The sequence below is a fragment of the Sorex araneus genome, chromosome 1, assembly GCF_027595985.1.
Source record: "Sorex araneus isolate mSorAra2 chromosome 1, mSorAra2.pri, whole genome shotgun sequence".
Taxonomy (NCBI): domain Eukaryota; kingdom Metazoa; phylum Chordata; class Mammalia; order Eulipotyphla; family Soricidae; genus Sorex; species Sorex araneus.
In genome coordinates this window covers 125,963,248-125,975,935 of record NC_073302.1, presented here as the reverse complement: position 1 = coordinate 125,975,935, position 12,688 = coordinate 125,963,248, and the positions used below count along the sequence as shown (strand labels likewise).

The 12,688-nt window shown below is 37.7% G+C and overlaps 1 protein-coding gene across 1 annotated transcript in view; it reads left to right on the top strand.

Annotated features, from left to right (window-relative positions):
- FYB1 (FYN binding protein 1) overlaps nt 1-12,688 on the top strand; it is a 94,160-nt gene that overhangs the window by 76,510 nt on the left and 4,962 nt on the right. The window contains exons 13-15 of the mRNA XM_055143206.1: nt 2,840-2,900; nt 6,474-6,564; nt 8,257-8,419. Coding sequence (XP_054999181.1) covers nt 2,840-2,900; nt 6,474-6,564; nt 8,257-8,419 — 315 coding nt within the window. The remainder of the gene's footprint in view (nt 1-2,839; nt 2,901-6,473; nt 6,565-8,256; nt 8,420-12,688) is intronic.

Sequence of the window (12,688 nt, the reverse complement as noted above, 5' to 3'; positions counted from 1 at the left end):
ATTCCCAGAGGCAGGGGTCACTCCAGCAGAGTACTGGAGCTTCTAGTACTGAGTATTGAACTCAAGGCCTGGCATATGCCAAGTACCTGCTCTATCACTTGAGTTATCCAGCTGATAGCTTGCTTATTTTGTTCTTATCTTATGAAACGTTAGTATAAGTGTGGGAAGAATGCACATTAGTAGAGAATATTCTAACTTTCTATAATAGTCACCTCTTAAGATGGCCTGTGGTCCCACTCTGTGTCCAAGAACACAAAAACATGAAGTCTCAGTGATTCAGTGTACCTATGGACACTGCAGCATGGCTTACAATAACCAAGATCTGGAAACAAAATGTCCAATGACATATTGTGGTATAGAAAGCTAATTAAATACTACTCAGCTATAAGAAAAGATGAAATATTGTCTTTTGCTATAACTTGGATGGAGCTAAAGGTGGTCATATTGAAATAAGTCAGAGGGAGAAAAACAAACAGGATGATCTCATTGATGTGGTATATGGAGAAATAGAGCAAGGGAATCGAAATTATCTAAAGATAATAAGCCCTTGGATTTTAACTGCAAAACTGAGGTTACGAAGTGGTGAGGAAATACAGGTGGAAAATGAGGAAGTAATTGTTTAGAAGTGATTATAGGGACATCACTGAAGGGTCTTTGACTCTTCAGTAGTGATGGAAATGCAGTAACTTTAGCACATCAAATGCATAAACAGTAACACTCTTGTAATCATGTTAGGACAACTACATAGTTTTAAAACATTAGCAAGTTTTTCAGCTCATCTCTTCAGTTTAATCTGCCATGCAACATCTTAACAGGTATAAATGGGAACCATTACTTTGGGTCTTTTCATTTACTTACACTAATTTTTATTTTTTTTAATCTTTTACTGTGAGTTACAATACTGCTAATATTGGTTTTGTGTGTACAGAATTACAACGCTACACCCATCATCAGAGTACCTGCTTCCATCCCCCGAAGGTCTTGAAGGTCCCTCCCTTTCACCCCCTAAGCTCCTCCCATGAGAACCCCAGAAAGAAAAGTATCTCTGTTTGCCCAGTGGAGTCACACAGGACCTTGCATATCTGTCCTGCAAACCTAAGGTCATGAACACAAATCCTTGTCTTTCGACATCTGCTCAGCACAATCCTAGCAGATCTTCTCTTTGAGCCTGACAGCTTTGCTGTGTGTAGTCCTCGGAGCTGCAACTAATTTCCAGTCACACCACTGCCAGGTATGTGTGAGGACCACAATTTAAAAAAAAAATAAAAAAGCTGCAGCCTCTGATAGAGACCACATCTAAAACAGTATTCAAGCACCAGGGCTAGGAAGTCTGCCAGTGAGCACTTGGGCTGGCACTGCAGCGATCACAGGGAGCACCACAAAGAGAACTTGTGCAACCCCAGGGCACTTGGATGGAAAGAGTGCAACTCTTGGTGAGCACTGAGACCAAGTCCACAGACACCACATGGCGGTGTGACTCCGCTGAGCACCATAGCGAGACAAGGGTGCAAGTTGGTGCTGTACAATCACATCAAAATAACAAAGAGGGCTGGAGGAATTAGAAAAAGAAAGAAGGCAAGAAAACAGGAAATAATCAAAAGATTCAATGTGTTATGGAAAGCTTTGTAAACCATGATGTTTCAATAAAGAAAAAAAGGTAAACATTAAAATTAATTTTAAAATATTAAAAAAAATTATTGAAACCTATATGAAAAGGCCCTAGGCAACTTTTCATACTGATTCTAAGCATGTATCAGAAATGTCTTATTGGTACAAAGAGTACAAGGATTAAGGCACTTACCTGGCACTCAGCTGACCCAGTTCAATCCCTGGCACTACATATGGTCCCCAGAGCACTGCCAGGGGTGATCCTTGAGCATATATTCAGGAATAAGTAACGAACACCACCGTTTGTGGCCCCTCCCCATAAGAAATGTTTTATATAAAGATATATGGAAAGAATTTTCCATCTAAATGTGGTGTCACTCATATTACTAGAAGGTAAAAGTTCATGAGGAACGTATTTGTGAGTGAAGAGCATAGATAGATGGAGTGGAGAGACAGGCACAACTGTGTAAATTATTAGCTTCCTAACATAGCACTCAAAACCCAGAAAAATCTTGAGTTCAACATCCATGATCTGCAGACCAAGAGCCCGTAATATTACTATGCCTTCAGCAACCTACAGAACCTGCGAATGCAGCCGCTCATTCATCACACTTGTCTTTATCCCATCCATGGGGGCCGAAGAGAGAGCTCCAAGCATAGACTATGTGCTTTGCATGCAGGAGCCCTGAAGTGAAACCCCTCCCCAAACCCCTCCGGGACATTCCTTCCTCATCATCTGACTGTGCACCCACCCCCAACAGCTATTTTAAATTAAATCATCATTGTTTGAATTTCTCATTTTCAGAAAGTAATAGTTGCAGTTATGGTCACTGGCTTTTTGTTTCTTCCTTCCCTTTACTTTGTTGTCCTGTTGTCATTGCTATGATGACAGGGCAGATGTTGGTGTGGGAGGCTCAACCACACTTGTTATGATCCAGTGGAGATCACAGCCTCAGTTGTGCACACGAGCAGCTGCTCTGCCAGGATGTTGGCATGTGGGCCACGTGCATGCCAAGCAGGCGCTCTCCCACTGACCGAGTCCCCGAGTCCTTCTCTGCCTGGTGGAAAGTTGACATACAACCTGAGAGACTACATCTCCTCTGCCAGGAGAAAAGAACCAAGACATACGAGAACTTTTATTGCACTTCAAACCATCTTTTTTTTCATTATAAGCACCAATATTTAAGTGAACTGTACTTTAACATTTGATATTTATTGTATCTTTTGATAGGAGAGGAAGTCTACGATGATGTGGATGCCACTGACTTCCCTGCCCCCCCTGTAGAAGTGAGGTAACTCAATGTCATGTCATGTCATGTTTTTATGACAAAGGGGTAACAAAAATGAGGTTGCTTAGGGCCAGAGAAATAGTACAGTGGGAAGGGTGCTTGCCTTGCATGCAGCTGACCCAAGTTCGATTCCCAGCCTCCCATAAGTCTGAGCCTGCCTGCCAGAAGTGATCTGAGTACAAAGCCAGGAGTACTGATCCATGAGCATTACCGGGTGTGGATCTCAAACCAAAAATAATTTCTTTTTTAATGGGATTGCTCAGGAAAATCAATTGCAATAAAATCCTGATGAAGAGTATGTCTGCTGACTGTGATCCTCTGTGTCCTGTTTCATCCCAGTTCTAACAATTCTTCCAGAACTGCAAATGGGAAATCTAGTCCATGGCAATCCTTCCCTTCCTTCTCTCCTCCTCTTCCTCCTCTTCCTCCTCTCTTACTCCTCCTCCTTTCTTTTTCCTTCTACTCCTCTCCCCTTCTTTCCACTCCTCTTCTCCTCCTTCCACTCTTCCTTCTCTTCATCCTTCCTCCTCCTCTCTTCATCTATTTCTCCTCCATCTCCTGTTCTCCCTCTTCCTGCTCCTCTTTCTCCTCTTGTTCCTTCCCATCCCTTATTCTGCTTCCCTTCTCCCCCCACTTCCTGCTGCTCTTCTTCCTCTCTCTGTTCCTCCTCCTGCTCCTTCTTTCTCCCCTCCACCACCATCTTATTCCCTTCCTCTCATTTCCAGAAGTTTTATTCCTTCTTTCCTGATCACACTCCAGCCTGTGACTCACCAATATCTATATTCATCTATTCATTCACTGGGAGAATATTCCAGATGCTTGTTACTTTCCCATTCCATTGAGTCATCTTCTCCCCTTCATTTCATTTTTCACTTTTTTACCCCAAAACCGTTTTACTTCTTATTTTATATTTAAACTTTTACCAACCATGTTCAAGGCTCTCCTTTCTCCACAAGGAGAGTGTTTCCTTTTATACTTTAACCTGTTTTATAAACGTGACTTTTGGTTATGTTTTTTTCACAAAAATATCAGATTCTCAAAGATTCCATTCAATTTTTTTAAGTCAGTTTTTAATGATCCTTCAGCTCACCTAAGGTTTCTTTTTAATTTGGGCATAAATTGTAAGAAAATATAAGATCCATTCACACAAATGGAATACCTTTTAAAAATTTCTTTTTAAATAGAAAATAGCATTGTAGGATGCTTTTTATACTCCATAAATAGTGCATTTCTGGTTTATTCTGGGTATAAATGCAAGAATATTTCTCTAGCATTTGCAAAAATAATTTTAAAAGGTGAGTAAAAAAAAATCTTGGACTTGATTTGTTAAAGGATAAAAGTAACATAAGTGGAAGGGAGTAAGCGGCAACTTTGGAGCTATAATAGTAAAAATGCAAGTGTGAATTCTAAGTATTTTTAACCAACATTGTTAAACTCATTTTACCAAGCACGAGGCAGTATCAAGATAAAAGTAACTGAAGGGGAAATGTGCTTTCATATCTGAAGATCAAGTTCTATAAGCACAGCAAACACAAAAGATGAAGGGAGAATCACTCCTTTTCAGTTCTCCATGATAGGAAAATAAAATCTTCAGTAATATAAGTTTAAATGTTCCTCACCATCTCACCTGACCTCAGCAAAGACCAGTCACTTCTATCCCTGACATTTAGTTTTTGGGTTTTGTCTTGTGGCAGTGCTCAGGGTTTACTCCTGTCTCTGCACTCAGAGATTAGTCCTGGTTGAACCTGGGTTGGAGACATGCAAGGCAAAAGTCCTACCCACTGGACTATCTCTCCAGTCCCCTATAACATGTGTATCTAAAAGTAGTGGTTGGTTCTCAAACTTTCTGTAAGTTAATATCATGTGAGTAGCCTTTTAAATATACATTTTAGAGCCTGAACCCCACTAAATCTAATTAATTAGAATTTTAAGTTATTCAATTAGAATTTTGGGGAATTAGATAAGGGCACTGTATTTTTTAAATGACTCTCACATGACCCTAAATGTGGATGTGTTGGATAATTACTTACCTATGGCTCCTGATTTCTTATAATTGTCTTTAGTGAATTGCTATATATAGTATTCATGCCTAGATTTTATGTCTTTTTAAATATCAAATACATTTACTAATAAGATTGTTTTCTGTCTCTCTCATACATACACATGCACACCAACATAAACACTTATTGGTAATTGATAAAGTGATTAAGAAACTTTCTTTTATAAGTTCTAAATAATTTTTCCTAAAATTTTATCATTAATCTACATTTTCTGCTTCTGATCTTGCTTTCATTTGAATAGTTATGAAAATATTAACATATCTCAGCTTTATTAACTACAAAAATCAAGTTTTTGAAATGTTTTTTTTTTAAAAAGCGTGTTTGTAACATTAAGTCACTTAGTTATCTAAGAAGTGTTGAAAAATATAGGGGACTCATCAAGTATAAGCTGAATCGTGGGCCCGTACAGCAGGTCGGGTGTGGGTCTTTAATGATCCTCTGTACTCTACATGGTCTCCTACGCCCAGTCAGGAGTGATCCCTAAGCTCAGAGACAGGAGCTATGAGCTTAGGGAAAGCTATGCTTCCGCCCTGAGTATAGCTGGGTGTGGCCCCCAAACCAAAAAATTTTAAAAATTGGCTGAATCACAAAAAATTACTCATATGCAATCGTTTGCCTAGTTCAACATGTCTTATTTATATTTCTGTTATTGGCTATATATATATATTTTAATTTATTTTATTCCTTCGTCCCCCACTTTATTTAAACACCATGCTTTACAAAGTTGTTCATGATGACTTGTTACAGGCATTCAATATTCCAACACCAATATTCTACCTCCACTGTCACCTTCCCTTAACCATTGTCTTCATTTTCTCAACCGCCCTTCAAGTCTGCCCCCATAACATGCCATCAACAATTTATTTTATATTGCTTTTTACTCCTAAATGGCTAATGAAATAATCACGAAATGATATCTCCATGGAAGAAAATTTGTAAAAATTGTTGAATCTCACCATGGGGACATCAAGTCCTTGTCTGAGAGTTTGCTAAGCTGCTGTAGCATGTTAACCTTCTGTTTTGATGTTTTTGTTCATAGAGTTTGGTTGGTTTCATTGTTACCTCCCATCCATCTACTAATGGGATATCAGTGTTGTAGATATTGGAGATGTCACTCCAGAAAATCCAGAATTCTCAACTGGGCAGTCCTGCTAGCGTTCAACTTTTAACTCTAAGAAGGCCTGGAGATTTCAGACACAAGGACCCATGTACCTGAAGTCTTCAGAAGATTAGCTTCTCATGAGGCCTAGTCCTAAGTGACGAGTCTGGCTGGTGGGAGAGGAGCTCTCAGGGCCTCGTTTTGGCTAGAGCTGAGTTCTTGGACATACCTTATGCTTGTAAAACTCTCTTCTGCTTTGTGAAATGATGTAATTTATTACAGTTAATGCACTGTATATATTCTAAGAAAATAATAAATAAAAGAGAAAGCAAAGATGTCATATTGTGAATTAAAGTTTACGATGCATTACCATTTTTAAATTTTTGAAAGAAAGCATTATATGTTCTTCCTTCCTAGTCAAGAAGTCAAAGCTAAGACACAAGAAAAAGACCTGAAGAAGTTAAAAAAGCAAGAAAAAGAAGAAAAGGAATTCAGGAAAAAATTTAAAGTATGTCCTATTTAATAACATACAGAATTCAAAGCACAAATGAAAATATGGGTTCCAAATATGTTCATTTCTAACGCCAAAATGAATAATATATAAGTGAAATTATTATAGTTATCTATATAAATCTCTGATTTTCTACAAAATTTATTTTAACATAAATTTATTCTTTTATCAACTTAGACAACTATCACAAACACTGTGAGAGCTAGATAATACATGGTTAAAGTGCATGACTTGCACACGGCTGATCCTGGTCCAATCCCTGGTACTACGTGTGGTCCCTGAATCCCACCAGGCGTAATCCCTGAACACAAATCCAGGAGTAAAACCTATGCATCATTATGTGTGGCCCCACACTCAACAGAATGAATTAAAGTGTGAAATTTATTCCTATGTATGTTCCTATTATTAACAGTATTGTAAAGCATGATTTGTAATGTGGTATATACTATATATTATTTTAGTTGAGTATTACTAAACCTCAGAAAATAAATCCTTCTTCTTATAGATAATCTCCATGGATAAACCTGTCACTGTCACTGTCATCCTGTTGCTCATCAATTTGCTCGAGCAGGCATCAGTAACATCTCTCATTGTGAGACTTATTGTTACTGTTTTGGGCATATCCAATACGCCAAGGGTAGCTTGCCAGGCAGCTTGCCGGGCTCTCCAAGAGGGGCAGAGGAATAGAACACGGGTCGGCCTCGAGAAAGGTGAACGCCCTACCACTGTGTTGTCACTCCAGCCCATGGATAAACCTAGAGTTCATTATAGCATTGTAGCACTGTCATCCCGTTGCTCATCAATTTGCTCGAGTGAGATGGAGGAATCGAACCCGGGTCAGGCTCGTGCAAGGCAAACGCCCTACCCACTGTGCTATCGCTCCAGTCCAGAGTCCATTATAAGATGGAAAAAAAGTACTGAAAATCATTTATATGTGGGATCTAAAAAACCCAAATTCATAGAAACAGAGAAGAATGGTAGTAACAGGCTGAGAGATAGAGGCATGGATGGAAATAAGGACATGTGCTAAAGGGCACACATCTTTAGGTCTAATTAGTAAGTTGGGGAATACTGTTACAACAGAATGATTACAGTTAACATATATGTGCTGGTTACTAAAAGATTATATCTTAGATGTTTTCACCACAAAAAACAAATGTTATTTTTGGTAAATTAATAGAACTATTAGCTAGCAAAATAGCACTGTAGCACTGTCATCCTGTTGTTCATCAATTTGCTTGGGTGGGCACCAGTAACGTACCCATTGTGAGACTTGTTGTTACTGCTTTTGGCATATCAAATATGCCACGGGTAGCTTGCCAGGATCTGCCTTGTGGGCAGGATACTCTCGGTAGCTTGCTGGGCTCTCCGAGAGGGACGGAAGAATCAAACCCAGATTGGCTCTATTATCTATCCAGTCCAGCAAAATAATGCTGATTTTGTAGTATATAAATATATAAAATTAACACATATATTCAGCTTAAAATTATTTTTTAATTTTAAAGTTATATTACTTTGATAGGGTTATGAGAAAATATTTCCCAAAATATGTTTTTTTATGGCTTTGTCATTCTGTTTTGAAAATAAAGACTATTTAGTGAAAGCTTTCTTCATACAGCTTTCTACAAATGGGCAACTTTAATAGTAATTATCAATCAATAATGCATATGTTTTTCTGTATGTTCACAGTACGATGGTGAAATTCGGGTCCTATATTCAACCAGAGTTGCACTTTCCTTTGCATCTAAAAAATGGGGAAATAGAGATCTACAGGTAAAGCCTGGGGAAGCTCTGGAAGTTATACAAAATACAGATGATACAAAAGTTCTCTGCAGGAATGAAGATGGAAAATGTAAGTCACTGTATATGGTATTAAATACACTTACTATCACTTATTATTCAAATTCAGTACAACAGAGTTCTTGTCTTCAAGGAGATGGGCAGACACAGAATGGTCCCTCTCATGTGTGGGACTTAAAGAAACAGAGTAGCGAATAACAAATGCCAAAGGCAACATAAAGTAAGAGCTGGTTTTTAGTGGGAAACTCATCACTGGGAAAAGAAGAAAGGGGAGTGGAATAGAATGGCACAGGGCAGCAGTGAAGGACGAACACACTGGGACAATGATGGAGTGAAGCTGGCGCTCTGGTGAGGGGTGTGATGCTGAAATGATTTATCCAAGAAATGCTACTATTAACAAAATTTGTAAACCACTGTGCCTAAAATAAAATTTAAACAATGAGGTGTGTGTGTGTGTGTGTGTGTGTGTGTGAAAGAGAGAGAGAGAGAGAGAGAGAGAGAGAATCTTATCCTTTTGATTTTTTTTCAGTTACTAAAGGCGACAGTTGGAAATGCTTCTGTCCAATTCATACAGGATGCCTATTTTATTGGAAACCCAGAGAACAGTTACATTAATTACATTGTCTTATGTTTAAAAGTCAGCATGGCTGTCCATGTCTGCCTAATATGCCTGAAAAGCATGAACTCCGAGTCAAACTTTAATGACAGGAATGTGACTCAGGGGTTTAAAACTGAAATGATTTTTTAAAAATAAAGCATGATGAGTAAATGGTGGGAATACGGACCTAAAGTTATCATGGTGGAGGTGCAATTGAGTGGAATGTGGGTGTGGAAGTGGTTTAGTAACAGAGATTCAGCATTTACAGATCAGAGAGATACTGCAAGGGATAAAGCACCTGCTTTGTATGCAGCCGACCGTTTGATCCCCCAGAACCACATACATATGGTCCCCTGAGCACTGCCAGAAGTGGCCTCTTAACACTGCCAGGTGTAGCTCAAAAAAAATAAATAAATAACAACAAAGACTCAAAGCCTTACAGGAGAAAATATATGTACAGTATTCTAGGAATGAAGAAACCTCCCATTCAGAGTAGCATTTTTGATGATATTCCCTAAGAAATAGCTTCAAGTGCAGAAAAATATGATTAAAATGTTCAAATTTTCACAAATAATTTAACATATTATGAAAAAATATCAAATCAAAGTTTTGACATGATACTTGCAAAAGGAAATTCTCATGATATAATAGAAAGATAAATAAGAAGAAAATTCGTGAGAATTTACAGTAATGTAGAAACTATGACAGGGACATGGCAAGGTGGAAAAATGGAATGAAGAGAAGAAAGGTTGAATTATAATGTTAATAATGACCAAATAGGGTGATGCATCTAAATATGTTTTCTTTCCTCTGCTTTGAAAATTTCTCTACATTTTTCAGAACCTAGAATTGTCCTAGTATTTTTTATGTGGCTCTTTCTCGTGGCATAAATCTCAGGCACATCTTGCCCTGGATGTGTTATTAGAAACCTTAGATAATTTCTACTGTCTTAAAATTTTACTTTCAGCACTGTTATCCAAATATTATGAGACAACCCTAACTCTGTGCTCAGGGGTAAACCCTAACTCTGTTCTCAGGGGTCACATGTATACTCCAGATACATGTGGTGCCAGAGATTGCATGCTCTCAGCCCTTGAGCTATATCTCAGATCTGGCCCCCAAATATTATAACTAAAATCACGGAGTCATTAGGCAACTCACCAACCTTCTAAGATCATGCCTCTCACTTACCAAGTATTTCCCATCTACAACTGACCCTCCCCAAATCCAAGCTCCTTATTTTTCATTCCTTGAACAAATCATGCTATTTATTCATCTTTCTTTATTCTATAGAGAATACCCAAAATTGTCAATGAAAACCAATCTCATTTGCCGTCTAAGTTAAAATCATATTTATTCTGGGCTCCCTATACCTGATCACAATTAAGTCTTCCCCCACCCCACCATGTTAATATTCTTGTGCTATAAAGGTTCTTAATGTTTGACCAGCTTATTATTCTTGCTAGACGCTGAGCTTGAGAGTAATAGCTTCAGTGAATTATTCTCAACATCATGTAGCCAGCACATTCTACAATGTCTAGCACCTTGTTTGGTATTTGCTGAGTTCAGTGTAAAAATTTGTAAATTGCAAGTGAGTAACCAGGTGAAAGTCACTTTCAAGACACATTCACAAAGACATTTGCAGAAAGATGCCTGTTGAACAGTTAAACTTGTTAGAACAGCTTCTCTTCGTTAGTCACCATGGTTCGTGCATTGTTTATTGTTTGGAAGTCTCTATATCTTTCAGTACCTTTGTCCTGCATCTTTTGATTAGATGTAAAGACAGTTGTAATCTAAGACTGTGGAGACTGTACCATTGTCGTTACTCTCAATTCTTTTCTGATTCCTCAAAGAAAAGAAAACATAGCATTGATACACCAAATTTATAAAGTTAGAAATTAATAGTAAAAGCATTAATAGTAATAACTTTTCATTGTGAAGGCAATATCACCTCTGATCAATTCTTACCCACTAATTTAGAATAACCAATTTGTAAGAAGTTAAGTATATGTATCTGGAACATTCCTGAAGAATTTCTCACCAATATTTTTACATATTCCACAAGTTCATAAATTTTAGGTTTCCCACCTTATGTCACTGGAGGAAAAGGTTGCCTAAATAAGTATAGAATGAGACATGGGCTTGGTATTTTTTGTAGCCAAAATATTCTGTTTCCTCTGAGTGTCAAAGAAAGGGGAATATAAAGAATGTTTTGAATTTGGATGTTTCCAATCAATTATTTCCTAAGCAATTTTGTCTTCAATTTTAAAACAACACTGACTCAACTGAAGACTTTTTAATTATTATTCACAGCAAATGAAAGAAAAGGTAATAATAAAAGGTGGCATTTTAATCAAATTTTTGAAAACATTACAATCAAGGTATTTTCATTTTTCCATAAAAAAATTTTATTATCTTGGTAATTTTCAGCACCCTTCTGAAAGGTGAGTCATTAATCCCAGGACACATCCGCACTGTGGCACACAAACACTATGAGAAGAAATTTACTGGCACATATGGGGCAGTGGGTGTTACTTTTATAATCAACTCTACCCTGCCACATATTTCAAAACATTTGTTTCAAGTCACTGTGTTCTGCTCTGTGAATGTGAGAATTCCAAAAAATAGTTTCATATTAAGTCTGAGAATTCCTTGAGTATCAGCACCCACACCATGATAAGGTAACTGAACATGGAAGCCATTCCATGTGGCACACAGCCAAGTTGCTATTTTATTTATTTTATTTTGTGTGTGGTTCATTAACATTTCTTATGACAGACACACATAGAACGTGTGAGCAAAGAGAGCATCTTTTTAATGAAAAATATTATTTCTAGGAATGATAAAAAAGATTATATAAAAATTCATGGTAAGTCTCTTGTTTTGACACTGTCATGAATCATACTTTTAAGAAGATAGAAATTTTAGTAAAGGTTTTTTAAGGTACTAGATAGCAAAAACCTATTCTGTATAAAAGTTCATTAACCTTGTAAGAATATTATATAATAGTAATTTTATAGCTATGAAACTGAAAATAGCCATATCATTTCAGGAATGCAGCATAGTAGCATACACACTCCATCTCATTGGTAGATTTATCTTAAATAGTATTTACAACCATTGGTATTCACATATTTCACACACATGGCAACAAGTACAACAGATCACTCAGCAAAAGAGAAGCTTATTTTTAGGGCTCTGGAACAGGCAAGCTCTAAGAAGTGTAGAAGGGCTTCAGAACCCAGCAGAATATTTTATAAAGTTAATTAAACTGTACCTTATGGGCTATTAATTTTGATCATTCCTGCTTTTGTCTACTGATAGTGTTTTATCTGATCTACACAGTTTCAGCCTAATTTGGTTTTAAAGATTACCTAAAACACAGGACAGAGAAAAGCTTTAATTTTCAAAAACAGTGATTGTATTAATCACCTCGGTTCTGAACTTCATGAAAACAGAACCACCAATTTCTTTTTTTTGGTTTTTTTTGGGTCACACCCGGCGATGCACAGGGGTTACTCCTGGCTCTTCACTCAGGAATTACCCCTGGCGGTGCTCAGGGGACCATATGGGATGCTGGGATTAGAACCGGGGTCAGCCGCGTGCAGGGCAAATGCCCTACCCACTGTGCTATCGCTCCAGCCCCCAGAACCACCAATTTTAACTAATGAAAAGTAGGTTGCCGGGCTCGCCGAGAGAGATGGAAGACTCCAATCCAGGTCG